We start from the raw sequence: 27624 nt of genomic DNA, 5'->3' as shown, positions 1-27624 counted from the left end.
GACAATATGACATTTCTGCCATATTTCAAAATTATGCCAGGTAAGAAATTTAGCACTGCAGAAGCCCCGTCTGCATGACTGCTTAGAACTGGACCGAAAGAAAGAAAGAAAGAAAAGAAAGAAAGAAAAGGCAGGCTTGGAGTCCAAGATGAGTGCAAAGAAGTTGGTGACAGAGTGACTGGCAGCAAAACTAAAGGGCCAGTCTTAGGAAATCAATATCTAGACACAAAACCCTCTCAAGTAAGAAGCTGCCACATCACAGCTCTGCTGCTGACCAACATGGGATATTCAGAGCAGCACCTAACTGCAAAGGTGTGACTGCAGTTCCCAAGGCAGATGGTGGCAGTCACCCCAAAGGATGCCCACTGGTCCTGTCACACCTGAACTTTTTGACTGGAAAAGCAAAATTAACCCAAACAGGTCAACAGCAGAATTAAAGTTCTGTGTTTAGTAACCATCTCTTTTCTACTATCTGTTAAAAGAAAACAGATTACCTGCTGCGTGCCAAAGTTTAACTCTGTCCATAGCATTTCTCTGCCGTCATACACCCTTGGGTTGCTGGTAACAACATGAAACTGCCTCAGCTGGAAGAGGAAGTTTCTCAGGTTGTTGGAATTCCAGGTTCCAAGAATGCTGAAGATATTTTCTAACATAATATTTGCAGCTATTATCTTCCCTTCCACCACATCTTTGTTTTTATCACGAGAAAATATCTTCCAGAAGTTTTTCATTACAGAAGGCTTTGCACACACAATATCATCGTACTGGTGCCATTCTAGAACAAGCAACACAGATGAGAGCACAGGAAAACAATCATTTAACACACACACACACACATTTGCACATGCCTTCACTCTTTCAGCTGTCTGCAGAAATACCCCCGCTAACCCATTAAGTTTCCAGCTTCAGGCAGTGCTGTCTGATAACACTGCTGGTCCACATGAAGTTAGAGATCATCCCACGGATCATCCCAGTATGCAGATCCCATCAGAAAAGCTCACCTCCGTTGTTGAGCAAGTCACGTCTTATCCATAAGCAGCGATTCACATGATTATTTGATACTGGATGCTTGTAAATAAATTCATACTCCCCTTCATCACAGGTAACCCAATATTTGTAAGGAATGTATTTATTCATATTTTCTTTTGCAAGAGTTACAGTGCCTTCAATGAGGTATCCATGTTGTCCTAGATCCCTAGGAAACACAAAACACAGCAAAGGAGCGCAAAGGACATGTCAGCTAATTAATATACTTCCTTTTCCATGTATCACTCTATTTTTAACAGGAATAGCAATTATTCTTTCATAATGAAAATTTTAGACTAGTGATTTCCACTATGAAAACCCTTCATAGGAATACCCACCTATGGACATATAGCTACAGTCTTACATATTAAACAAAGCACCACATCGCATCCTGTTCTCCAGAGCCAGAACACTCCTGTGCCCCTGTGTGACTCAAGAGGGTACATACTTGGTGCAGTTCAGCTCACAAATGTTGTCCTTCCAGTTCAGATAGGGAGAAATGCCTCCAGCTCTGATGAACACTTTATGGGTCTCGGGGTTTAGTTTGAAGTCTTTGGACAATATTGCATGGAAATATACTGTAACACCATCACTTCGGTTCACAGAACTACAAGAAAGAATTAAGAGGAAAATAGAAAGAATTCTAAATTTTACTTTTTTTTTTTTTTAATTGCACAAATATTATAACCAACAAATAAAATTTGAGCCACTAGCTTACTGGATGCAAGACCCATAAGCTCTGTCAGCAGTTCTCAAAAACCGATGCTACGTAGCAGGCCTAGTGCAAAAAGGAAAAATGTGTTCCTAAAGGTGGCATGAAATGCTCTGACCACATGCATCTGGGTCACTACTTGGTAAGCCAACAGAAATACCTCAACCGCAGTCACCTGAAATGGCTATGCTTTATCCCTCTTCCAGCTCATACACACTAAGCAAAACATGTTATACTAATCAAAACAGCTTTTCACATCATTAACCTAAAGAGTTATATGTGTGAAGCACATGTTGCTCGTAAGAGTAAGAAATAAGAGGGCAGTCTCTCTCCTTTTTTTATTCATCAGATACTCAAAAAGGTTCAAGTACCAGGTATACCACATTACCCAGCACATGACCTGAGCTGCAACTCCCAATTAAACATTGCCTCTCTGTTGCACGAGCAGTAGTTTACCTCAGTTTTAAGGCAATTCTATTTCCACACATCCAAGATACCTGCAGACCTAATCTTAGTATTTCAATGCCCTGCCTCAGTCTGGACTCCTCTACTCCTTCTCACACCAAATCCTGTAAGGGAAGAATGCTGGGGAGCAGCAGGGGTGTTCTCACATTTCTTTAATCTTATCCACAGGATTCCGGTTCCTTTGTTGCTTTTTGTCCTTGTGACTGCCTGTTACAGCCGAAGCATCATCCTTGCTAGCAAGCTCAGGTCCTTTGGTCTGACTTGTCTTCTCAGCTACTCCATGCACTTTCTCACTTGGGGTCTTCTTTTTCTGCTCTGGGTCTTCATTCTGCGACAGGAAGACAGACAACGCTCAATTAAACAGGAGACCCTGGAAGTACAACAGCCCCAGAAATATCCAATATCTCTTCAGACGGGCGGGGATACCCAGAAATCACAGCATACCAGCTAGCTTCATACTTCTGGAAATACAAATCCCTCACTGAGGGAAGCTACTGGTTAAGGAAAATAGTGCATGATTGCAAGAGGAATCCACCCAAAAACATTGGCAAGAAGTCAGGTCAATAAGCCACAGGTCCCCAGAGGATGGAGCGTAAAGAACATGAAAGATAAGCAACAGCAATTTGCAGCTTAACAGGCCCGTCCATGAGTGGAGCAGACACCTACAAAGCATGAAGCTTTGTGAGCTGACAGCTCGCTGGAGAGCACATCTGGAAGAGCTGGCTGGAGAAGAGATAAGTTCACAGCTCCTGGGGGCAAGTGAACAACCACTCAGTGAGAGCTGTGCTAGAACTAACACACAGGGGAGCAAAACTCAAAAAAGAAACACTTCATAGTGTTCCCAGCTTTCCCCCTATATCCCCAGCCTCGTGGTCTTCAGCTTTACTGACAGCACAAAAGAGTCACAGTTATGAAGGGAAACTTTGCCCTGCACAACCAAATACTCACCAGGGTGTTCACTCACACATTTACCTTGGAAGTCAAGCAGCTCGCTTTCTGCCTGGTGTCTTGTTCATCCTTCCCAGCCTGCGAGCTTTTGGCCACTGCTGAAGTCTTTCTGTCTTGACTTTGAAGTTCAGCAGAACCTGCAGGCTTACTTTTAGGTGCTCCTGGAGACAGCCCAGAGGAAATGCTTGCTGTCTCCCCTGTTGAAGCCGATTTCTTACTGCGACCCACAGACTGGGAATCTGGTCTGGTTTTGGGAAGCTGGCCAGCGTCAGGAGCACAACTGCCCCCTTCCACATCGCTCCTGACCGTTTCTCCACACTTTGTGGTACTTTCGCCCCCCACTTTCTCCTTTGGGGCCGCAGAGCTTGGAGATGGGGCAGCCACGCTATCCATGCTGCTCTGCTTTGGTGGGGACATCACACCTATACTGCTCTGACCACCTTCTGCAACCACTTCCAGACTTCCGGCTTCCTTTCCCAAGTGACCCAGCACTGTGTTGCTTCCATGTGTGCCTCCACTGTCACCAGCATGTACACCGTCACCCGGTTTGGCTACTTCACTGCCTGGGGTTTGGATTTCCTGTGGAATAATACATGTATCAGGCGATTCTGTGGTTTGAGCCGGTGCTGTGCTTAGAGGAGGCAGAGAGCCCTGCTCCCCAGAGCTGGAAAGACTCTTCTTTGCTTTCTTCTTCTTCTTCTTTTTCTATCAAAAACCAAACCAAAACAAAACCCCTGAACACCACAATGTCTGTTTATTCATTGTTGAAGAGAAATTCCTTGTTACTTCCTCCATTGCAGCTAGTATCAACACCTTCCTGCTACACTAGGTTAATGGAGAATGACTAGGAAGACAAGGACAAGACCAGCTACCATCTCGTATAGTCGGTGAAATGCAAGTAACGCTTGAGAATTCTGCATTGTTAATATTCAAGACTTTCTCAGCAGGAACACAGAGCAGCACTGAGCACGATGCTCACTAACAAGACCAGACCAATTACTAAGCTGAATTCTGTACCGTTTCCCTCAATGCACCAAATGTCCTGTTAGGGGGAGCTGCACCACTCAGCACATTAGCTGTCTGTGTATGCAACACTACGTAAGCAAAAACATCTACAGTTTGCCTAGGAACAGAGGCAGCAGCACCCAGCTGCAGACCAAAGGGATTCGTGGTGATGCAGCCCAGCCTCAGCACTTTACAAAAGAGAGAGCACCAAGTTACCAGCTGCTACTGCTCCTCAGCACTGACAAAAAGCCTTACCCTCTTCTGTGGCTTCTCAGAAGAATCACCAGCCATGCACTGAGGTGCGGGCTCTGAGCTATGACTTGGAGCTGTCACACCCTCCAGCAGTGATGCTCCCTCTTCTTTCTCCTCCTGCGTTTCAGTAGGGGAAGAAGGCCCAGCTGCAGTGTACTCAGGTGTGGTCTCTGAAGTATTGATCAGAGCTCGTGCATTCTCCATCAGCAATCCTCCCTCCTCCTCCTTTGTTTCAGCAGTGGAAGGAGGCCCATCAGTGCCTTCTCCCTTCACATCTCCTCCAGGCTCTGCTCCTGTATCAGGGACTGGAGCGACCTTCACCTCTCTTCTTTCTGCAATGGAGGCAAGGTTCACGGTTAAACTAGAGAATCCCAGACCGGTCTGGGTGGGAAGGGACCTCCCAGCCCACCCAGTCCCACCCCTGCCATGGGCAGGGACACCCTCCACTAGCCCAGGTTGCCCAAAGCCCCATCCAACCTGGCCTTGAACACTGCCAGGGAGCCAGGGGCAGCCACAGCTTCTCTGGGCAACCTCTGCCAGTGCCTCAGCACCCTCACAGGGAAGGATTTCTGCCTCAGATCTCATCTCTATCTCCCCTCCTTCAGCTTCAGGCCATTCCCCTTGGCCTGTCACTCCCTGCCCTTGTCACCAGCCCCTCTCCAGCTTTCCTGGAGCCCCTGCAGGGACTGGAAGGGGCTCTAAGGTCTCCCCGGAGCCTTCTCTTCTCCAGGCTGAACCACCCCAGCTCTCTCAGCCTGTGTCCATAGCAGAGGTGCTCCAGCCCTTGGATCATCTCTGTGGCCTCCTCTGGACTCGCTCCAACAGCTCCATGTCCTTCTTGTCCCAGGGACCCCCAAGCTGGACACAGGGGTACCAAGGCCCCCACAGCCAGCAGCTGAATAATTAAGATAAGAAACCATTGTATTGAGGTACTGATCTTTATACTACCTCCAGCTAACATGCTACCAGCCGAAGCAGCAGGCGCTGGGAGCCACAACTACCTGTCAAAATGCCGAAGAAGCCCCAAGGTGCGCGGTGACAGTACATTGCACCGCTCAGCTGTGTGCACCCCCAGCCAACTCCCTGGTGGGGTGAGAGGCAGAAAAGGCCTTGACTCTGTGGAAGTCACATCAACAAACTTCCTCATATCAACAAACCAAAAGTAATTCTGGTGGGTCATTCTCTTTATGCAAATAAAGGATTAAGAAATCCTGCATTAATTGTGTACTTCATTCTGTTACTGTTCATAGCGGCAGAATTAGTGTGTTATCAACAGAAATTCAGGGAGCAAATTCTGAACCTAACAATAAGCTGAAGATAGGAAACTCTAGTTCAAGAGGGACTAGACCAGTCTTTGTAATACAGTAAAACTGTAATATGTTTGTAATACATAAAAATGGCACCAATTCATTGGCAAAACGGAAACTAGTTCAACACCGGAGATCTGAGCGTGGAGAATGTGTGTAGGAGGCATCAGCAACCAACTCGCTTCTCTCTCCATCCCCCACCAGTCACTGCAAAGCGAGGAAAACTCCTCCCTGGCCAGTAACGCGTGGGAAGTTTGAGACGAGAGCAGCGTGTAATGACCTGGCCAGAGCAGAGCAGCTCAGAGCTACCCAAGAACCAGCGGACACCCCCAGCCTCTGATCACGGGGCAGCAGCCAGCCCTCGCACGGCATCCCCCAGCTCACCCCGCATTGCATCCTCCTACCTGAATCCTCATCCCCAGTGCCGGCGACAGGAGCCGCCTGGGCCCCACACTCGCTGCAAGAACTGGGAGAATCGTCCCCAAAGTGACACACGTGGCACTCCATGTTTCCCAGCCACAAACTCGGCGGTAAGCTTCTCGGAGCCAAGAGGAAGAGAAAAGGATGGGGCACAAAGAGAAATACAAAATTAATGTGAAGTCATGAACCTTTGTCACGCAACCTTCCTCCTGGCACGGGTTTATTTACAGGACACCACTGTGATACTCCAGAGCAGGGCCCTCGGCTGTGCCAGCCCACAGGCTGGGGGGAGCCACAAATGCTTTTTTTTTTTTTTTTTAAAAAAAGAGGGGGGGGGGGCAAATAAAAATAGCTACTCCACTCTGCACAGAGATCTTTTAAAATTAAACACATTGGGAACGCACCGGTCCTGGCGAAGGACAGCAAACGCAGCACGGCCGAGTGGGCCCGGAGGCAGGCCGAGGCGTACCGCGCTGCCAGGGCCCGCCCCATGCCCCCGGCAGCCCGGAGGCCCGCAGGGTGCCAGCGCCGCTCCCGCCGGGTAGGCCCGGAGCCCCGACCCCCGGGGAGGGGCCGGGAGAGGGCTGGAGCTGGAGATGGGACCGGGACCGGGACCGGGACCGGCGGAGGGCGAGGACTAGGGCAGGGCGGGCCCCGCAGGCCGCAGCCCCGACCCTCACCTGCACCGCCCGGGGCGGAGGCGGGGCTGACCCCTGGGGCGGAGCCTATATGCAAATGAAGTGCTGCTTGCTCCCCGCGGATAGGCGGCCATTCCCTCCTCCCCCGGGTGGATATGCAAACGAGCCGGGTGGATGGACCAATGGCGCGGCGAAGGACCGGCGGAATGAAAACGAGTCCCGTTAGGTGAGGGCCGGCGGGCAGGGGGCGTGGCTGCCCGCGGCTCCCGGCGCGCGCGGGGGGGCCGGGGGTGCCGGGGGGACCGGGGGTGCCGGGGGGACCGCGGGTACCGGGGACCGGGGCCAGGACGGCCGGGGCACCGGGGGTGCCGGTATGGCCGGGGGCACCGCGGGGAGGGCCGGGATCACCAAGGGGTGGCGGTGTTCCGGGTGCACCGGGAGGAGAGAGGAGGGGAGTGCCCAGGGGACGACCGGACGCACCGGGGGCTCAGGACGCACCGGAGGGTCGGGGCGCACCGAGGAGGTCGGGGTGCACCGGGGGTTCAGGGCGCAGCGGGGGGCTACAGCGGGGCTCGGAGCCCGCAGCCCGCCGCCCCGCCCGGGCCCGGCAGCAGAGCCCCCCCGCCCGCCCCCCCGGCAACGTAACTCACCGGGACGGGGACCGGCACCTGCAGCGCCCGCTCCGCCGTGCCGCGCCGGCGCCTCCCCCCCGGAAAAGTTTCGCTTCTCCGCCGAGCCGCCAAGTTTCGTTTCTGGGACGTCACCGCCGCCGCCCCCCGCCCGGCCCGGCCCATCCCGCCGCCTTCCACCGGGCGGGTCCCGCCCTGCCGCGGCCGCCGGAGCCCCGCCGGGGGGGGGGGTGTCCCCGCGCCGGGGGTCTGGGCGTCTGCGGGCGGCGGCGCTGCCCGAGAGCGGGCCGGGCATCCTCCGGGCATCCTCCGGGCATCCTCCGGGCATCCAGCTGCCCGCTCCGCTCCGCCCGGGACACTCCGGCCTCGCCCGGTGCCTCGGCACCAGGAGCCTTCCGACAGCCCAGCCCGCCGTGCAGGGCTCGGGAGAGGCTTCGCACCGACCCGATGCCCAGAGCTGCGCGGCCGGGGCCGGCGGGGACGCGCCTGGAGCTCAGCCCCCTTCTCTTCCTTCTGAGCCCCGTTTTAGCAGCTCCCAGATCTCCAGCAAAGCCCCTCTTTCTACTTTTGGCTGGTGGGGCGGAGACATACCAACCCCCCGCCACTGCCTGGCAGCAAAGTGCAAAACATTTGGAGCAAAATACACCGTGCGGGATCCAGCGGCCGACGGCGGGGCTGCGGCTGTTGCCCCATCCCTGGATCCAACTGGGACTGAGCTGGCCTGATCTTCACTAGCGCTCACACGCTCACTTGCACACACGAGTTGAAGTACACACACCATAGACACGACCGGCCCTTTTTACCCCCTTACCCCTCTCTTTTCCCCCTCTCGTTCCTCCCAGGGTCCCGGGGCAGGGGGTTACCTGAGCCCTCTCCTGCCGCTGTCTCGCTGAGCTCCTCTCTGGGCGCGCAGAGCAGCTTTCACCCCACGACCTCACACGGCGCAGGGCTGCAGCCACAGGATGCGAAGAGAAAGGAGTCGAACCTGCTCCATCTCTGCACTGGTCGCTTCTTATCTGGGGAGACAGATGTTCGGACGGATGGACAGAGTGTGCCCTTCCAGTTCTGCAAACGCTTATATCTGCTGCCGGTGCAGCAAGGAACTCACCACCCAGCGCTACTCTGGAGCAGAAACAAATGTTCCTCCAGCCTCCGGCGGCAGGACCTGTCGGCCCCTGCGGATTTGTGGCTCCCGGGCACCTCTGCCACCCCACAAAACTTGTGTAACCTTGGGCAGGAGGAGCTGTGCTGGGGTGTGCCTTTGGGCTCTGAGCAACCGGGCAGCCTGAGCCTGCTTTCAGTTTCTTTTCTTCGGTCTGCTCAGCAGCGCCCTGAAATTAAAGCTTAATTTTCCCTTCCCACACAAAAGGAAAAAGCTTTCCCCAAAGGAAGGCAGAGATCACGTGGACTCATTTGCAACTTCTGCTTTATTATACCCTCCTTACTGGGGTGTCAGCCAAGGGCAGCTCAGGAAAACTGCTTTCTCCTGAACCCAGCCCCCGGCCCCGCCGCCTGACAGCACTATTGCTTTTCGCGCCCATTTCACAGCAAGGCAAGCACAAGGTGGTGTCACGCTTCCCGTCCCCTCGGGTGCCTGGCAGGATAAAATCACTGATGTTTTTCATCTCCCAGCAGCCTGAGGTTGAGAGCTGCAGCACGCCCTTGGACAGGGAGGGCAGCGCCAGCGTCCTTGAAACTCGCTTTGACAAGAGTGCACTCCGCATTGCTCCGCATCAGAGTTCAGTAGAGAATCACCGAATCCCAGAACAGTTTGGGTGGGAAGGGACCCCACAGCCCACCCAGTCCCACCCTTGCCATGGGCAGGGACACCCTCCACTAGCCCAGGTTGCCCAAAGCCCCATCCAACCTGGCCTTGGACACTTGGGAGGTATGTCCCACGTGGGAAAATAACGGCAGGTTGGCGAGTAGGATTATAAACACACTCAAGTGACTTGCAGCTGGGGTGTCGAAAACCACATGTATCATACGAATTGTTGTTTAGCATCTGTGTTTAGCTAACATAGGGCTGTGATAGAGGCACTCCATTGAACGTGCCTGAGATTCCTGCCCTGCTGTGGGAAAAATCAAAGCACGGTGGTAAACTACACCTGCGTGAATCCCTGACATACAGGCGAAAACAGCAGGTTTGGCGATACTCTAGCACGGACCGAGCTCTGGTCTGCGTCCCCATTTGTGTGCCTCTGCCTGGGTGCTGCTTCAGGGATCCCCTGGTTGGCGAGGTAATGAAAATAAATTTACTCTTTGTATTTCATCCTCAGTTTTGTGATTGGTCCTGCGTCCTGCCTGTGCCGGCTCACACACCCAGAATAAGAAAAGTCTCCAGAGTTAAAACAGCTGATTTTTAAAAAAGACAGCAGCTTTGAGGATGGGGAAGGCTTGGAGGAGAGATGGCTTTTTCCCGATGACCGTGATAGGGAACAGTTCCGCCCCACTAATCCCTTCCACGGCCCGTCTGTCTTTGGCCTTGCTCTGCCCCCACGCCGTGGGGCACGGGACGGTCCCAGCCCCGACAGGCGTCCCAGGACGCAGGACAGGGGCAGGCGGCTCCCGTGGAGGGTGTTAGTCAGATGTCACCGGGATGTCGCAGCCACCGCTCTGCATGGCACAGGACGTACAGCCCCGGCGCGACTGGAGGAGAGGGGACAGCAAGGGGACAGCAAGGAGACGCTGCCCCTGCGGGGGTCCCAGGCGGCTCCTCCACTCACTGGATGAGCCCCGCGGGCAGCAGTGAGCTCTCGCTGGTGCTGGCAAAGGGGGCTGTCCCGCCACCCCCCGGCTCCGCTCCTCCGCACCGCTCTGAGGGAGGAAGCAGGAGAAGCAAGACAGAGAGTTAAGCCAAGGCTTGCCACGAATCCCCGGGGTGGGGTGACCCCCGTTCTCCAGAGGGGCTCCTGCTCTCCTTCCCAGGAGCCAGGCCCCCGCAGCCCCCCCCACTGCAGCTCTGGGACCTGGCAAAGGGCAGACTCCCAGGCTCGTCTTCCAGAGCTCAGCAGCAGCCTGGGGGACCCCAGCCCCGGGAGAGCACGCGGGGCAGCCCCGAACCTCACCTGCCTCCTCCCGGCTGGGGAAATGCTGGAATCCTTCTAAGTCTGCGGACAGCAGGACTTGGAGAACAGGGTCCTGAGGGCAGAGAAGCCAGGGCTGGGGGAGCCTGTTGCTGGCCGCTTCCCATCTCTCTGGGGCTGTGAGCCCCCCAGCCAGCCCAGGGCAGAGGATGCAGTCCTTCCCCACCGCCCCACATCCCGCAGCTGGATTCAGATGCTGCAGCCTCCACCTCTTTGAGATGAAGGCACTTGAGATGACGAAGGTGCTACCAGAAGAGCGGCAGCACCCTCCTCGCAGCAGGTGCAGGCACAGACTGCACGGGGAAGGCAGCTGGGCTGAGCCCACCAGCACAGACCCTCCGCGGGGGAGCAGAGCTGACGCCTGGGGTGGGGAGAGGCAGCAGGACCCGGCACGGTGCCGGCCAAGGCGGCGTCCCACGTACCTGCAGGCTGCAGAAGGCCAGCGAGAGGCCACGCTTGCGCAGCTCCTGCAGCAGCTCTGCCAGCCCCACCACCACCGTGTAATCGATGCTGCTGATGTGAGAACAGTCCAGGATGACAAAGCGTGGTGGAGATGCTGCTGGAAGAAGAGCATACGGTCATGTCCCTGATGAGTCCAGAAATGACCGGTCCAGAGGACACAGCCCTGAGAGCCAGAGCCGTGGCTGGAAAGGGTGAGGCAGCCTCAGGAGAGCAGCAGTGGCCGGGGCTGGTGCTGGCCGCAGGGAAGCTGGGCTGTCCCTGCTGGCACCCACAGCCTGCAGGCCCGGGCAGCGCTTGCCACCCACCCCAGAAGTGATCCAGGTGGGCACCGGGTTAGAGACGGGTCCCCAGGACAAGCCGGCAGGCCGGGGAGCACCGTACCTGCCAGGGCGCGGTTGCACACGGCGTCCCGGAGGCACTCGATGGCTGGGAAGTGCAGGCTGCTCTGCGGCTGCACGAGGAGCACGTCCCCCTCCAACACCTGCACAAGACCCCGGAGGAGGGGGGTGAGTCACGGGGAGCTCGGGGCTGTGACCTTCCCCAGGCAGGGACAACTGCCCGTGCGACAAAGCAAAGCACCATCTTCCTGGCTGGAGGGGGACACGCAGGAGCCCCCATCCCCCAGGGACAGTCCCCTCCTGCACACACCCCAGTGCCAGCAGGGACAGGGACAGCAGTGCCTCCCCCCCTGCTCTCAGCTCCTGGGATACTTCCTTCCTCGTGCTCTTTGAAGAGGGTCCCTGTGCTGCGCCGATGGCAGGCTGGGGACGTGGGACAGGGTGGGAGCAGGACAGAAGCATCCTGCACCCCAATGCCCCACTGCCCTCGGGGGGCCCTCTCCCAGCTCCCCGCTCCCTGGTGAGCCCGGCTGGACCTGCCACATCCAAGGGGAGGTGTGAAGCCCACCTTTATCGGGGGCCTGGCAATTGAGTAGAGCAGGAGAACCCCTGAGACCAGCACCCCGGCCACGATGCCATACTGGACCTCCCAGAAACAGAGCAAGAACGTCACGCAGAGGGGTACAAGGTCCAGCCCTGCAAGAGAGACAACCCATGCTCGACTGCACCTTGTCCTCGTGCCACAGGGCCCTCCAGGACACTGCCTGCTCCGCGCACAGAGCCGGGCTGCACGGGGGGACTGACTGCCCCCAGCTTCTGCCCTCACTCTTAACCCGCCAGAGCATCCTGAAGATCCCAGCGTCAAACATGGGGACCACAGCTGAGATGATGACAGCGGCCAGCGCTGCTTTGGGGATGTAGTAGAAGAGCGAGGTGAGGTACGCCAGCGAGAGCAGGACCAGGGCGCCTGCGGGAGACGGGGAGCACCTGAGCCACGGGGCCCCGACACCCAGGGTGCCCAGGGGGAGTGGGTGCTGGGCACGGGGACATGCAGAGCATCCACGGCGGGGTTGGGGGCTCTACCTGTGACGAGCCCTCCCGCGGGGGTGCAGACGCCCGATTGCGCGTTCACTGCTGTCCTGAAATGCAAAGCAACACGCTGTCCCAGGCCGCGCTGGGGCTGGCCAGGGCTCACAGCTGCCCCCGCCTGCTGCCCAGAGACCCCACCCAGGAAAACCACCCTCCCCGTCAGACCCCACCGAGCAAACCCACGGCTCCCAGCCTGCAGCAGGACCACAGAGCAGGTGAGATGGGAGGGAAGGTCACCCCAGGACCCATGCATAGCCCGGCAGGCAAGGTGGGCAGCTGGGGACCAGGACACGAGCTCAGGGACCCACCGGGGTCCGCACAACCTTTCGCCCAAGATCTTGCAGGGCCCCCTCACGACACAGCCCCAGTGAGCGTCCTGCGGGCTGGGGCTCCACTCCCCCTCCTGCTACCCACCGGCCAAAGCTGCCTGTGACGGGATACGATGAGACGAAGGAGCCCAGGATGTTGGCAAAGCCTGCAGAGGGGGAAGGAGAGGGGCTGGGGATGCGGCAGCTACGGGAGGCACCACCCGGGGCTGCGAGACTGATCTGTGCCACTGTCATCACCTCCTCCATCCCCGGGATGGTACCCGGGGCCGGACTGGAGCCTGTCCAGCCACGTGAGCTGGGCTCAGGCTGCTCTGGAAATTGCTAAGCTGTGAGAAAGGCAGGGGGGGCACCATGCAAGATGAGAAAGGTAAAACTTCAGGAAGAGCTAGGAGTGCTGAGGTGGGGATCCCTGGTACTCGGGGGCTGTGGGACACACAGCGGCACTCAGCACAGATGCCCACCCCCTGCCCCCCTGCTCCGAGCGGCCTCTTACCCATAGCCAGCAGCTCCTGGTTGGGGTCAATCCTGTAATCGTTCTGCGAGGCTGAAAGGAGACGAGCAGCACCACTTAGAGCTTCCCGCAGGCACGACCCCGTCCTGCGCACAGAGCGGGGCCGGCAGCACCTGTGACAGCCACGGGCCCTGTCCCAGCACCCCCGGGGGGTGCACCCCAAGACAACACTCGGCTCCTGTGTGCAACGCAGGGACCCCCCAGCCCGCTCCCCAGTCAGGCATGGGGGAGCTGCCCGGCCAGGGCAGGGGGTCGGCAGCACCCCGTGGGACCCCTCCTGCCAGCCCACGCTACGAACCAGTCACCGGCAGCCCAGCCCCTCCCACCACCCCCATGGGAACAGCCCCCTCCCTGGCACCCCGATCCGCCCTGCAGGCGCAGGAGCCTGGTGCAGCCGTACCAAAAGCCTTGGCAATCGCAACGGTCTCCAGCAGGCCCATGAGCGGGACCACGGCCAGCCCGACCCCCATGTCCTGGGAGGGAAGGACGCAGTGAGCGTTGCCAGCGCGGGACGAGGGTCACCCCGCAGCAGAGCCTCCTCCCGCTGCATGGGGAGCCAGCAAACGCAGGAGTAAGGAGAGAGCAGCCTGCGGGGAGCTCAGCCTCCACCAGCCAGCCTGGCACCCACCTCCACCATGCTCCTGAAGGGGATGGTGCCATTGGGTGCAGTCATGGAGAAGCACGGCAGCCGGAAGGCAGGGAGGCCTTGGGGGATGCTGCCGGTGAGCATGAACGGCTGGGAGCCCATCACCTGGAAGGAGTAAGCAACCAGGCCAGCAAACAGGACTACGAGGGCGTTGCGTGCTGCAGCAGAGAGAGCAACCGTGATAAACGTGGAGCCCAGGGCAGCGGGAGGGACCGCAGGAGGTGGGTACCCAGGCTGCTGAGCTCTTCCAAGCCTCAGGAAGGGGCACATACAGCACCAGGAGCATCCCTGGGACTTTGTCCTCCTTGACCCACCTCCAGGTCTCAGTGCCTGCCGAACTGGGATTTACTAGTTTTGGGCTGTCTCTTCCCTGCCCAGAAGAGACGAGACCCAGGAGGGATGGCGGCAGGAAGGGAGAGGGCAAGGGATGGCCAACGCACCCGTGGCAGCGGTCCAGACGATCAGGTAGCTGACCCTGGCAGCCAGCGGCTCCGTACGGGCAGTTCGGGGCAGGTGGCTCTTCATCGCCCGGAGCCCTGCCAGCGCGGCCAGGCAGGCCAGCCCCAGGACAGCGTCCCCAGCCCTGCAACAGGGCGCATCAGTGTCAGCCCAAACACGCTGCCGGCCACGGGGAGAGCTACTGCAAAGCCCCGCGAGAGGAAGAGCATGTGCCTGGACACGCACGGCGGCTGGCAGGGACACTGCCGGCACCTCCGCACCCCTGGCAAAACGCGTTGCCTCCCTCAGAGGCAGCAGGTGATGGAGGAGGGGATGTCCCCCAGTCATCAGTACGATGCTAAAGGTTTTGTGGGCAACTTGGTAGCCTGCGTGCTCTCTCATCTTCAAATTTCCAGCTCAAATGGACATGGCTGAGAACAAGCACTTGTGTTACGGTGCTGGTGTGACCAGAGAGGAGCGAAGCAGCAGAGCCCGAGACCCCGCGCTGCAGGGGGATGGAGCAGGGCAGGCGCAGGGATGGTGCTGACCTGGTCTCCCCGATCCTCCGTAGTGTTTCATAGACCTGCAGGAAAAACTGCCGAGGGATTCCCTGCAGCCCCAGGATGTTCTGTGCAGGAAGACAAAGCCTGGTGAAAGCCCGGCACAACTCAAGCTGCCGGGTACCGTGGAGGGACGGCCAGGAGCATCAGGGCTCAGTCCTGCCCGGGGCCCTGGCACATGCACGGTGTCGGTGCTGCTGGTGGGAGAGCTCCTCAGCAACCACCCCGTGCTCCTGCACACAGTCCAGGGTGGCCCTTTCCCTGCGTGGCTCTGTGTGGGCAGGGCTCAGAGATGCTCTGGTTTTTTCCCCGTTCCCAGGCCCTGAGACACCTCCACCCCTCCTGCACACGCGACTGCACCCCTCCCAGGAGGGGGTTCAGTTTGGGGCCCTTGCCACAGCCCGCGCAGCCCTGCCTCCCCCGGGAGCAGCACCAAGGGCCCAGCGCCTCCGCAGCAGCCCTGCCGTGACCACAGCCATTAGCCAACACCGGCCGCTGGTTCCTCGCACACCCTGACAGCATCCCCCAGAGTCTCTGATTTTGGTTAACCACAAAGGAAGCATTGCAGCCCCAGAAGAGCCAGAGGGCCTCAGGTCCCCGAGAGACCTGCGAGGGACCGGCAGAGCTGCAAACCCACTGCGCCGAGAGAATCGCCCAGCACCTCCTGCAAGTGACCAGATCAAATGTCCTGGTTTTACTGGTGTCCTCAATGCCACCAGCTGGTCAGAGGCAGAGGGTGCGTTTGGCTTGGCCTGCTCAGAGCAGAGCACTCAGGGACCCACTAGAACCGCTGGCAGGGGGGACCCGTGTCCCCTTTGGGGCCCCTTCCCCTCACACCGAGCACAGCGACCAGCCCGGTACTAAATATCCCATCTCTGCAGCACAGCCGGCTGCAGGGGACAGCGGGCCAGGCGTCCGGAGCAGAGCAGCAGAGCAGCAGAGCCTACCTTGACCTGGTTGAAGCTAATGGTGATGGAAGCAGCCGATGTAAACCCTTTAATGACTGGGCAGGAAATGAAGTCCAGAAGGAAGCCTGCACGGGACGGGTAGCAGTAAGCACACTGGAGCACAGCGTGTTCGCGTGCACACAGAGCTGTCACAAGCATTAGCAGGACAATCCCAGTGCCTCGGAGAGCACAGGGGAGGGTGGGAACAACTACAGGATGTACGGCGATATCCTAAAGATACAACCACGCGTGGCAAGAGCATCTCACCGAGGTGCAGGAGCCCCATGGCCAGCTGGATGCAGCCAGAGAGGAAGGTGAGCAGGATGGCATAGACGGGCTCGTGGAACGCGTAAGAGGAGACAAGCAGCGACATGATGGCTGTGGGACCCAGCGTCACGTCCTTGGCGGTGCCCAGGAAGCAGTAGACAAAGCAGCCCATGAAGGAGGAATAGAGGCCGTACTGCACGGAGACAAAAGGAGCACCGGCACAACGCTGGGAGCCAGGAGATGCCGGACACCTCCAGGACGAGGAGGGCCGGGCTGCCCTCAGGTCCCCCCGCAGCCCGCAGCCAGCCCTGAGCAAACACCCGGCGTCTGCAGCTCCCTGCCCCGGAAAACGGGCGACTGCACAGGACCAGCCCTGCCCGCCGTCCCGCAGGCAGCGGGCAGGCAGCGGGCAGGCAGCGGGTGTCCCCGGGCACCCACGGCCGCCGGGCGCTGCCACCCACCTGGAGAGGCAGCCCGGCCACCTCGGCGTACGCCAGCGCCTGCGGCACGACGGTGAGCCCCACGGTCAGGCCGGCGATCAGGTCGAGCTGCAGCCAGGCCAGGGAATAGCGCGGGAGCCAGCGCAGGACCGGCAGCTTCGTCTGCACCCCCGGGCACGGGCAGCTCTGCCCCCGCTGCCGGGGACCCGCCGCGGGCATGGCCGGAGCGGCGTCCCCCAGCCCGGCCGCCCCGGTCCGGAGCCGCCCGCCGGCCGGGGCAGAAGAGGGCCGGCAGCCGGCCCGGGAGGCGGCAGGACGCCCCCGCAGAGCGGGCCGGGGCCAGGCGGGCCGGGCACCCCCTCGGTGCCGGGGGCGGCTCTGCCGGGGCTGCGCGGGAGCCGCCGGACCCACCCCGTTCCCTGCCGCGGGGCCGGCGGCTCCCGGCGCATCCGGCAGCTCCGCCCGGGCCGGATCTGAGCCGCCGGGGCCGCCTCATGTGACCGGGGCAGAGGAGGAGCCGGGGCGGCCGGAGGAGCCGCCGAGCCCCGCTGCCGCTGCCGGTGCCATGCGGCCCTGGGCGCTGGTGCTGGTGCTGGGCGCGCTCCGGACCGGCGGAGCCCCGGCCCGCAACGTGCTGCTCCTCCTGGGTGAGCGCTGCCGCCGGCCCGGCGGAGACTCGGCACCGGTCCCGGACCCGCGCCCGCCGCCCCCAGCCCTGGGACCGGCCCGCCGCGGGGTACCCCTGTCCCGGGCTCGGGGCATCCCGTGGGCAGGAGAGGGGCGGCCCCGGGGGTCCCGCTGCATCCCCCCCTGCTCGGACGGTCACCGCAGCGCCGGCCCGGGTCATCCTCAGCCCAGGGACGCTCCCGGTGTCATTAGCGTCCCTTGGGCTTTGCCCCCCCTGCACGGTTAGGGACACGCCGGGTGTCAGGCCCGGTGCTGCAGGGCTCAGCTCACACCTCTCCCGCTGCAGCGGATGACGGTGGCTTTGAGAGCGGCGCCTACAACAACTCGGCCATCCGGACACCCAACCTGGATGCGCTGGCCCGGCGCAGCGTGGTCTTCCAGAACGCCTTCACCTCCGTCAGCAGCTGCTCCCCCAGCCGGGCCAGCATCCTGACCGGCTTACCCCAGGTAGGGGCACCCACGTGCGCCAGGGTGGGGGCTGCCAGTCCGCGGTGGGCACGCAGGGATGACCAGAGCCTCGTGCTTACAGCGTGGTCACAGAACCTGGCGATCGCCCGATGCCCACTGACCCGCTCTCTCCCCTTCCCATGCACGCACACTTGGTGCCCGGCTGGACTCGGTTTGGGGCCAGGCTGGCAGGCATCGTCCAACCGTGTCGTGTCCCCCCGCCTGCAGCACCAGAATGGGATGTACGGGCTGCACCAGGACGTGCACCACTTCAACTCCTTCGACGGCGTGCAGAGCCTGCCCCGGCTGCTCAGCCAAGCACGCGTCCGGACAGGTAGGGAGCCCCGGCCAAGTTACACCTCACTTCTGTTCCTCATCCTGCTCCTTCCTGGTTCCCAGGTTCACACAGGGCTCGTGCTTGACCCAAACTTCCCCCTGGGCCACTCAGCTGCTCTAGCACTTACCCACAGCTGTGACCTGGAGCAGCGCGGTCCCTGGCTGGGTCCGGTTTTCTGAGCAGATGTGGAAGTGCCTCTGCAACCGGCAGAAACGGCTGGAGAAGCCGGCAGCATCTTCCCCTCTGAGCAGCGTTTGCCGAGCGCAGCCCGTGCTGGAGCAGATGAGCTGTATCCGCCCCTGGGGAGGTGACAGCGGCAGCAGCCGGTGTCCTACCCCCCCCCCCCGCTGCTCCTCGCCCACCGTGTGTCTGCGTCCCTGCAGGGATAATTGGGAAGAAGCACGTTGGGCCCGAGGCTGTCTACCCCTTCGAGTTTGCCTACACAGAGGAGAACAGTTCAGTCTTGCAGGTTGGGAGAAACATCACTCGAATCAAAGCGCTCGTCCGGCAGTTCCTGCAGAGCCAGGACGAGAGGTGAGATGACCCTGCGTCCCTGCGGCAGGCTGCGAGGGGGCACGGGAGAGGAGAGGGAAACAGCTTCGCTGAGGAGGCGTCTCCATGTCCCGGCTGGTCACAAATAGGGAGGGACACCGTGTCCCTGGGTCGGCCTGTATCCAGAAGCCCAGATTAGGTGGGACTTGTCCTGCCGACACCAGCTCACCGCTGCACAGCCCAGGGAAGGTCTCGAGGGACGTGGGCAGCCCTTTGCGACACCACTTCCACCGCCGCCCCTTCCATCTCTAGGCCTTTCTTCCTCTACGTTGCCTTCCACGACCCCCACCGCTGCGGGCACTCCCAGCCCCAATACGGGGCCTTTTGTGAGAAATTCGGTAACGGAGAGAGCGGCATGGGCTGGATCCCAGACTGGAAGCCACAGCTCTACCACCCAGAGCAAGTGCAGGTGGGAGCCCGTGGGGCTGTGTGGGGCTATAGGGGCTGCGTGGGGCTACATGGCGCTGTGCGGGGCTGTATGGGGGCTGGACACAACAGCGGCCTCCCCCAGAGCCAGGGCTGGCCCCCACCTCGTTCACTGCCGTCAGTGTTAAGGGTGGCGAAGGCCACCCCAGCGTACCCACGACCTCCTCCCCCGTGGTGGCCACGTGCCGCTTTCCCTTTCTCTGTTTAGGTCCCCCACTTCGTTCCAGACACGCCGGCCGCCCGGGCGGACCTGGCCGCCCAGTACACAACCATCGGGCGCATGGACCAAGGTAGGAGCCGTGGGGCCCAGGCTGGCACCCACAAGCGCTGCGGTCCCTCCCGCCCCCCCTCAGCTCTGCCCCTCCATCCACAGGGATCGGGCTGGTCCTGGAGGAGCTGCGGCACGCCGGCTTCCACAACAGCACGCTGGTGATCTACACCTCCGACAACGGCATCCCCTTCCCCAGCGGCAGGACCAACCTCTACCGGTCGGGCACCGCCGAGCCCCTGCTGCTCTCCTCCCCGGAGCACAGCGAGCGCTGGGGGCAGGTCAGCCAGGCCTTCGCCTCCCTCCTGGGTAAGAGCCCGTGTCCCCCCAGGAGGGAGCAGAGCCCTGCAGAGCTGTGCCCAGGGGGGAGCAGGCTGGTCCTCACTCTCCCTACACCAAAACTCGGGCTCCTGTCCCGGAGGACAGCCTGCGGCCCTCGGCACTGGCGTGGCCGGCGCCAGGAAGGGAGAGGAGGGACGTCAGAGCAGCAGGGTCCCCCGCAGGGATGGCATCCCGGGGCTCAGCTCCGCAGCTTGTCCCAGGACCACCCTGGGGACCTTTCTGCCGCTCCCTGAGGCCGCGTTTCCTCCCACGGGTGCCAGCCCTTCCTCTCACCCTTCTCTTCCCCTCCAGATCTCACGCCGACCATTTTGGACTGGTTCTCCATCCCCTACCCTTCTTACAGCATCTTTGGCACGAAGCGGGTGCAGCTCACCGGAAAGTCTCTCCTGCCAGCGCTGGAGTCGGAGCAGCCCTGGGCCACTGCCTTCAGCAGCCAGAGCCACCACGAGGTGACCATGTACTACCCCATGCGAGCCGTCCAGCACCAGCAGTTCCGCCTCATTCACAACCTCAACTACAAGATGCCCTTTCCCATCGACCAGGACTTCTACGTCTCACCCACTTTCCAAGACCTGCTCAACCGCACCAGGGCCGGGCAGCCAACCCACTGGAACAAGACCCTGCACCAGTACTACTACAGGGACCGCTGGGAGCTCTTTGACTGCAGCCGCGACCCCACCGAGAGCCAGAACCTGGCCCCCGACCCCCGCTACGCCACCATCTTCCAGCAGCTTCGCACGCAGCTCTTGAAGTGGCAGTGGGACACGGGTGACCCCTGGGTGTGTGCCCCCGACGCTGTCCTGGAGGAGAAACTGAGCCCCCAGTGCCGGCCGCTGCACAACGAGCTGTGAGCCTGGGGCTGACACGGCGCGGGGATGCTCCCAGCAAACAGCGTCTTTATTCACAGCACTGCTCCCTCACCCCCCCGCACAGATCCCCCTCCCCAAAAACACAGGGAGGAGACTCCCGACAGTCCCTCAACAGGTTACCACTTCCTCACGTTAACAGGTTTGCTGTCTCACGAGGCACTTGGGTCTTTTTTTCCCATTTGGAGGAGATGAGGGTTTCCCCATCCCAGGGGGTTGTACAAGCCCCCTCGATGCAAGTCCAGTGCGCGCATCTCCAGTTACCGCCGGTTAGCGTGAAGGGAAGCCAAAGCCCAGGAGCCGCGCTGCGTGGGAAGAGCAGCGGCAGCTCCGGTTTCATGAAGGACAGAACGGATTCAGCCCCAGAGCCCGAGGGAGCAGCATCGCCTCTCCCTGCCCAGCGGTGCGGGCTCAGGACCAAGAGATCACAAACTGCTCCCACATGGGCAGCGACACGGGGACTTTCAGCACCTGAGGGGGAGAAGGAAGGGTCAGCACGGTGAGAACTGGCCAGGACGGAGCCGAGGGGCTGTCGGAGCCCAGGGGGTGTCACGCTCCCCCTGAGGCGCACACAGAGCTGCAGCCTGGTACGGCCCCGGTCCCCCAGATGCCCCGGGAAGGGTGCCCATGGCACAGAGCCCCAGGGGCAGAGCTGTACCACTGCTCCTTGCAGAGCCCCACCCCCGGTACCACGCATCCCTTCCACCCTCCATCTCCCCATCCTTGCCCCTGGCACGGCCTAATCCTGCCCAGCCCCAGGGCAGCGACCCAGCCCATGCTGGGCAGCCCTTCACGCTCCTGGGTGCCAACAGAGCGGGTACCGTGCATCGCTGGGGCCAAACCCCGCCAGCCCCTCGGCTGAGCCCCAGGTCCCTTCCCAGCCACCGGCCGGCAGCTCCCCCCTGCCACCACCCCCTCCCATGGGGGGGACGAGCACTCGCCTGGGTGTCGCTGCGGTAGGAGAAGTCACTCACGAGGGCACCGTTGGCCAGGACTTGCCGGGGAGGGCTGGTGACACCCAGCACGGTCACGGCCTCCAGCAGGACCCCGTCGAGGTGGGCGCTCGCCCACAGGAGCTGGCTGAGCACGGCGCCCTGGGGGGACGGGGGGCTGTCACCCCACGCTCCTGGGTTCCAGCCACCCCGCACACACCCAGGGCTTCTCGACGTGCCCTGCCCAAGGCGCTGCCCCTCTGCAGGGCACCGAGCCCAGGGGGGACGCGGACAGTGGCAAAGCCATTTACCAGAGGGACGGGGCTGCAGAGCACCCAGCTCCCCGGCGCAGCCTCTCCCCCTCCTAAGGGGGCTTTGGGGGGGTACAGCCCCCGCAGGACCCCCACACCGCACAGTGCTGTAGCCCTCGCTAAGAGCACCCACTGCAGGGCCGCGGCTCAGCCCGGCACTCTCGACACAACGCAGCTTGGCTGCACCGGGGCACGGTGCTGCCCCAGGGGCACCAGGACCTGGACGTGGCAGCGAACGCCCCTCCTGGATGCCCCCGCCAGCAGCCCCCCCACTCACACGTGTGGCCAGGAAGAGGATCTCGGTGTAGTCCCCCTTCTCAAAGCTCTGCCAGCTCTCCCCGTCGTCCCAGAACAGATCTCCTCTGGCGAAGCCGTCCGGCGTCAGCGCCACGACCAAGGCCATCCCCTTCTTGCGGGACTCAGCAGTGCTGAATGCGGGCTCCTGGGGTGCAGGATCAGGCCCAGCTCCGAGCGCTGCCGGAGCCGCTCTCCCCCATCCCAGCCGGACACCGCAGGCTCACGGCTTATTTGGCAACGTCCAGCCTGCCGGTGGCCACACTGCAGCCCCCTGTCCTGCCCCACATGCGGGCTGGGGCTGGCCAGGCAGGTCACCACGGCATCACTGCGGCGTCACCGCGGCGCGGAGGGGGCTCACCTGCAGGGGCAGGATGTGTCCTGCGCGGACATGGACGTTAATGGTGTCCAGGGGAGCTGGCAAGAGGATCCACTGCCCTTTGCTGTGGATGGTGGAGTCCTAAATGACAACAAAAAGAGGAAAGAGCAGGCACAGGGCGCTGCGTGCCCAAGGGCAGCCCAGCCCAGCGCCGCGGCACTCGAATGGCCACAAGCGAAGGCAGGCGAGGCACGAGGCCTGATCGCAGCCCTGGGGGCTGGTACCCGCGGTGGGGCGCAGGAACGAACGCAGGGCCCCACAGCAAAGCCCCCGCGCAGCCGCCCGAGAGCCCCACGGCGAGGGTGCACCCACCCCAAAGAGGCTGTACCACGTCCCCGCCGGGAAGTAGCCGCTGACTTTGGTCTTTCCTGGCTCCAGCACGGGTGTGACGAGCAGCCCCCCGCCCCACATGAGCTGGCGGTCCACGGCCCAGGTGTTGGGGTCCTTGGGGAACCTGGGGGAGGAGGGGACGGGCAGTGCAGCGCCAGGGAGACCCTGCACCCACCTCCCGCTGAGCCCGACAGGGACCGGCACCCATCGGCCCCGGCCGGGCCGGCACTCACTCGAGGAAGAGGGGCCGTGCCACTGTCTCCCCGGTGGAGTGAGCCCGGTGGAAGAGGGTGTAGAGGAAGGGCAGGAGGGAGTAGCGGAGGCGGAGGGCATTCCTCATGGCAGCCTGGGCGGCCGGGCTGAAGGCGTATGGCTCCTGCGGCTGCAGGGGAGAAGGGGGATGCTCGGACCACGTGGGGAGGAACGGTGGGCGCCTTCTGGGGACGCGGGATAGACTCCTCCTGGCATGAGCCCAGCAGGGATGGCACCCCTGCACCAGCTGCCTCCCCACGCAGGCAGGGCGGCCCCTTGCACAGCCCCAGAGCACCCACCCTGGCCCCATCCAGCCAGCTGCCACCCTGCCCAACGGGGCGAGGGCTCCGGGTGCTCACCCGGGCACCGTGGTCGTTGTGATTCCTCATGAAGGGGTAGAAGGTGCCCAGCTGGGTCCAGCGCACGCACAGCTCCTCCGACGTGTCGCCCATGAAGCCGCAGATGTCGGCACCCACCAGCGGCACCCCGAAGAGGCTGAAGAGCAGCACCTCTGCGGAGGGGGCACAGAGGGCACCGGGGCTGCGTGGTGCCGGGGGAACAGAGCCCACGGAGAAGCCCCCGGCTGCAGGGGAGGCGCAGGGGGGAAGCAGGGGCAGATGCGGCCCTGGCACCCCGTGGGGGCATTACCTGGGACGGAGTAGTAGAGCTGCTCCCAGTCGCTGCCAACATCTCCTGTCCAGTGCCCTGCATAGCGCCCGTGCCCGGCGAATGTGGAGCGAGAGATGACGAAGGGGCGCCTGCCCCGGACCCTCAGCAACGCGCTGCGGGCAGGACGGGGTCCGCTCAGCACCGCCTGGCTGGGGAAGGGGCTCAGCGGCTCCTGGCAGCAGCACAGAGCTGGCACGTGCCGGGACAGATGCCCAGTGCCATCTTGCCCATGGGACAGATGACATGGGACAGTGCTCAGGACACGGGTCCCCAGCCCAGGAGCCAGCACGGCCACAGTGCACCAGCTCCAGCCCCCTCCAGTGCCGGGCGGGCAGCAGCAGGCAGCACACCGCGTTATACACCAAACCCTCGCCCGCCCACCGAATGCCCCCCATGCCCAAACTGCCCACGCCGCAGCACAGGGAGGGGTCTCTCTCCCGGCTCTGGCATCCCCTGGGATGCGCATCCTCTGGGACAGCAGGAGCTGCGGCACGAGCCCCAGGCTTACTCATGGGAGGCGATGGCCTCGGTCAGCCCGTACAGGCTGTGCAGGTTGTAGTGGGAGGACAGGTACTGCTGGCTGGAGGCACAGATGGTCCCAGCTTGGAGGCGTCCCCCGAACACACCTGCACGGGAGAGGCCGGTAGCAAGGGCGAGCTCAGAGCTCACTCAGCCGGGGCCGGACCATCCCCCCGGCTCCTCCCGGGGCTCCCCGCATCCCCGGGCAGAGGCTGGTACCCACTCCCTGTACCTGGCACGTAGGGGGGCTGCTCCAGGCTGTTGTTGGGGCAGCCATCCTGGGAGCCCTCCACAAAGTTCGACGGCTCGTTCATGTCCTGGGGAGGGAGGGGAGGGAATGGATGCCCTCACTGCTGCACCAGGGCCCAGCAGAACTGCAGGCAGGAGCTGGGGAGCCGCAGCTGAGAGCTCTGCCGGGGCCACTCACAATCCACATGCCATCGAAGGGCACTTGGTCGTGGAAGTCCTTCACCATGTCGTACCACCACTCATGAGTCTCTGGGTTGGTGAAGTCCGGGAAGGCTGTCGGGCCCGGCCACACCTGCAGGAGGAAGGCAGCAACGGGCAAAGCCCCACTGTCCCGGGTCCCGCTGCACCCCCAGCCCCCCAGGCCACCCCACTTTCCACCACAGCCATCCCCTGTGTGTTTCCTACCGGCTCCCACGGCCCCACTCAAGCCCCCTCCCGCAGGGACCGGGGCTGCTCCCCGCACGTACCTTCCCAATCAGGGGCTGCCCCGTGGCATTTCGGATGAACACCCCTCGCTTCAGTCCCTCGTCATAGGGCTTGTAGGTGCCGGGGGGTCCCGAGCTGCTGATCCCAGGATCCTGGTGGGGCACAAAGCCGGGGCTCCACCATCAAGGGCCGGGAACGGCTCCCCCTCCTTCCTCGAGGAAGCTCCATCACTGCCCTCGGGGTGGTGGGTCCCAGCCCACCCAGGTGGGAGCCCCAGCATGGCCAGGGCTGTCACTCACCACGATCATGATGTACCTCAGGCCGCGGCGGTGGAAGTCCTGCACCATCTCCGGGTAGTCCTTAAAGTTGTTCTTGTTGAAGGTGAAATCCCTCTTGGCATCCATGTAATCCAGGTCGTTCCACTGCACGTCCTGTGGACGGTGGCACCGGTGCTCAGGGAGGAGCAGGGAACCCCACGTGCCACTGTGGGACCCTCACCCCATGGGGGTCCCCATCAGCCCCCCACAGTCACTGTCGGGCAGAGGCTCCGGGGAGCAGCCGAGCCTTACCAGAGGGAAGCGGGCTGCCGTCATGTTGGTCACGACCTGCCGGGTGATGGCGGTGGAGGAGTAGCCCCAACGGCAGAGGTGGAAGCCCAGGCCCCAGTACGGGGGCATGAAGGGGAACCCTGGAAGCCAGGAGGGTGGGTGCTGGCCAGGCGGGCGCAGAGACAGCCCAGCATCACGATCCCCTGCAGCCTCGCTCTGCCACGCCAGCCCCACCACGCCGCTTGCAGCGTCCCAGCAAAGCCATCCCAGGAGCGGCCGTGCCCCCCTGCCCACGGCTCAGCCCTACCGACGACATCCAGGTACTGCCGCACCACGCTCTTCGGGTCGGGGCCCAGGAAGACGTAGAAGTCCAGGATCCCGCCTGTCGTGCGCCAGGTCAGGGCCGGGCTGGGCTGCAGGAGCACGTCTGGGGAAGCACAAGCACCGGAGGAACAAGCTGAGGATGGGGTCGCGGGCCAAGCCAGCACCCGGCGCCTCCGTGGGACTCACCCATCGCATTGCTGTTCAGCAGAAAGACACCGTGGGCCAAACCACCGTCTTCCATCCCCAGGTAGAAAGGGTGGGAGCCGTAGAGGTTGACCTGGGGCTGGAGCAGAGCACAGCGTGGTGCCAGCGAGGCTCCACCAGAGACCCCAGTGCAGCACCCACCCACTCACCCACCCGCCTGCCCCTCGCCTCCACCCCATCATGGCTCAGGGTGCAAACCCAGGGCTTGCACCCCCAAACACTGCCTGAGCTGGCAGAGCTCTGCCCTGAGCAAGAGCCCTGGACCGCACGGAGGAAAGTGGCTTCTGAGCAGCAGGGAGCCCCAGGGGGTCAAAGCCTGACCTGGGGACAATGGTCCCATGGGCTTGCCCGGGGCTGACAGCAGATCCCAGAGCTCAACAAGCACGGATGCCTCTCCAGCCCCAGACAAGACATGCAGGGCCACGGGGCCGCCCCTGCAAGCGGCCTTTCCCTCAGCCCCGCTCCGTACCACGGGCGCCATGTCCCGATTCCAGAGGGTGACCCTGGTCCATGCCGTGCTGAGGACCAGGGGCGTCAGGTGCTCCCCCAGCCCAGAAATGAAATGGGAGGGCAAGGAGGTGGAGATCTGCAGGAACTGGTCTGCGAAGAAGAGGGGCGCGACGGTGGTGTTCAGCCTGCCGGAGAGAAAGGGAGACTCGGGCAAACGGCCCCGGCGGTGCCCAGCGGCCAGGGCAGAGGAGGCACCGAGCCGGAGGACCGCCAGCCCTGGGGAGGGACGCGGATGCTCGCCACCACGTGAAACAAAACCAGGTTTTGGCTGAGCTCTGGGATTGCCGCTTCCCTTCCCAGCCACCGAACAGCACAGGGGGTCAAAGCAAAGCCCCCCGCAGCCGCTGCCTGCCACCCCGCTGCCCCCGGCTCCCATCCGGCACACCACCGGGGCCGGTGTCGGTGTCAGGTCCCACTTCCAGCCCGAATCCCTTTGGGAAGGCGAGAGGAGCCTCCGCCGGGCCCGGGGCAGGACGGGCACTCACAGGACCCGCCCGCCGCGCTGCCGGTAGACGACGATGCCGAAGGGATCCTGGTTGACCTGCACCCCGTAGAGCGTGGAGGCGGCTCGGCCGCTCACCCGCGGCGTGGGCAGAGGCACCTCGTAGCGCTGCCGGGCCGGGTCCCGCAGCTGCGGGGGCAGAGAGGGGCGGTCGGCCGGGGGCGGCCCGGGCGCCCGGGGCGGGGGCCGGGGGCCGGGGCGCACCGTGAAGCGCAGGCGGGTGGGGGTCTCCAGCGCCAGGTCCAGCCTCAGGCTGCCCACGTCCCCCGGCAGGAAGCTGGCGGCGACGCGGCGGAGCCGGGCGGTGTAGCCGCTGGCGGTGGCCGTCAGGTTCTCCGCCCGGTAGCTGCGGTAGCCGCGGGGGAAGAAGCACCAGGGGGGGCCGGGGCCGGCGGGCGCGTAGCAGCAGCCCCTCGCCTCGCAGCCCGCCCGCGGGAGCAGCCGCTCGGGGCCGCAGTCGAAGCGGTCGCCCGGGGGCACCTCGCAGCCGGCGGCCCCGGGGCTGCGCGCCGCGGCGGGGACCAGCAGCGCCAACAGCGCCAACAGCGCGGCGGCAACGGCGACCCGCGGCCCCGGCATGGCCCCGCCGGCCCGGCTCCCAGCAGGCGCGGCGGGCCCGGCCCACGTCACGGCACCGCCTGCGGGGCGGGACCGGCCCCGGCCCCGGCCCCGGCCCCGAGCACCGCCCCGGCCCCGAGCGGGCACCTGCCCCTTCCCCTTCCCGGAGCCGCCCCG

General features: G+C 62.6%; 4 protein-coding genes across 10 annotated transcripts in view; 1 reads left to right on the top strand and 3 right to left on the bottom strand.

Annotated features, from left to right (window-relative positions):
• Positions 1-8416, bottom strand: part of RNF213 (ring finger protein 213) — a 52350-nt gene extending 43934 nt beyond the window's left edge. Inside the window, exons 1-8 of one of the 5 annotated variants that reach the window (XM_075771061.1) lie at positions 8266-8416; positions 6120-6250; positions 4412-4740; positions 3176-3856; positions 2350-2531; positions 1475-1633; positions 1002-1195; positions 495-775 (exon numbers count right to left, since the gene is read on the bottom strand). In XM_075771061.1, the coding sequence (XP_075627176.1) occupies positions 495-775; positions 1002-1195; positions 1475-1633; positions 2350-2531; positions 3176-3856; positions 4412-4740; positions 6120-6222 (1929 nt within the window). In that variant the 5' untranslated portion in view covers positions 6223-6250; positions 8266-8416. Of the gene's footprint in view, positions 1-494; positions 776-1001; positions 1196-1474; positions 1634-2349; positions 2532-3175; positions 3857-4411; positions 4741-6119; positions 6251-7423; positions 7497-8265 lie in introns of those variants that run through there. The other 4 variants (XM_075771060.1, XM_075771063.1, XM_075771065.1 and 1 more) reach the window with 4 other exon arrangements.
• Positions 8417-8811: 395 nt separating this feature from the next.
• On the bottom strand, positions 8812-16812 carry SLC26A11 (solute carrier family 26 member 11). Of its 2 annotated transcripts, none has more exons than XM_075770897.1 (16): positions 16537-16812; positions 16076-16268; positions 15809-15894; positions 14850-14929; positions 14304-14446; positions 13846-14021; positions 13618-13690; positions 13200-13250; positions 12792-12852; positions 12372-12427; positions 12115-12255; positions 11857-11984; positions 11332-11431; positions 10911-11047; positions 10471-10543; positions 8812-10219 (listed from the first exon to the last, which is right to left on the bottom strand). In XM_075770897.1, the coding sequence occupies exons 1-16, from the start codon at positions 16732-16734 to the stop codon at positions 10125-10127; spliced, it is 1791 nt and encodes a 596-aa protein (XP_075627012.1). In that variant the 5' UTR covers positions 16735-16812; the 3' UTR covers positions 8812-10124. The 2 variants fall into 2 exon arrangements, with proteins under 2 accessions (XP_075627012.1, XP_075627011.1); XM_075770896.1 differs by having other exon boundaries at positions 10911-11044.
• Positions 16813-16966: 154 nt separating this feature from the next.
• On the top strand, positions 16967-20599 carry SGSH (N-sulfoglucosamine sulfohydrolase). 2 transcript variants are annotated; one of them, XM_075770898.1, is made up of 8 exons: positions 16967-17162; positions 17489-17649; positions 17878-17983; positions 18370-18520; positions 18791-18947; positions 19173-19254; positions 19338-19541; positions 19866-20599. In XM_075770898.1, the coding sequence occupies exons 1-8, from the start codon at positions 17081-17083 to the stop codon at positions 20423-20425; spliced, it is 1503 nt and encodes a 500-aa protein (XP_075627013.1). In that variant the 5' UTR covers positions 16967-17080; the 3' UTR covers positions 20426-20599. The 2 variants fall into 2 exon arrangements, with proteins under 2 accessions (XP_075627013.1, XP_075627015.1); XM_075770900.1 differs by having other exon boundaries at positions 17004-17162; positions 19918-20176.
• On the bottom strand, positions 20435-27523 carry GAA (alpha glucosidase). The gene is made up of 19 exons (XM_075770889.1): positions 27094-27523; positions 26873-27018; positions 26347-26512; positions 25860-25956; positions 25657-25776; positions 25371-25489; positions 25101-25232; positions 24843-24953; positions 24554-24667; positions 24359-24443; positions 24116-24233; positions 23587-23720; positions 23298-23449; positions 22920-23068; positions 22669-22810; positions 22339-22437; positions 21961-22125; positions 21382-21534; positions 20435-20911 (listed from the first exon to the last, which is right to left on the bottom strand). Exons 1-19 carry the CDS (start codon positions 27466-27468, stop codon positions 20852-20854), a joined length of 2637 nt encoding a protein of 878 aa, XP_075627004.1. The 5' UTR covers positions 27469-27523; the 3' UTR covers positions 20435-20851.
• Between the last annotated feature and the right edge of the window lie 101 nt (positions 27524-27624).

The sequence above is a fragment of the Balearica regulorum genome, chromosome 18, assembly GCF_011004875.1.
Source record: "Balearica regulorum gibbericeps isolate bBalReg1 chromosome 18, bBalReg1.pri, whole genome shotgun sequence".
Taxonomy (NCBI): Eukaryota; Metazoa; Chordata; class Aves; order Gruiformes; family Gruidae; genus Balearica; species Balearica regulorum.
This window is presented reverse-complemented; position numbering and strand designations above follow the sequence as displayed.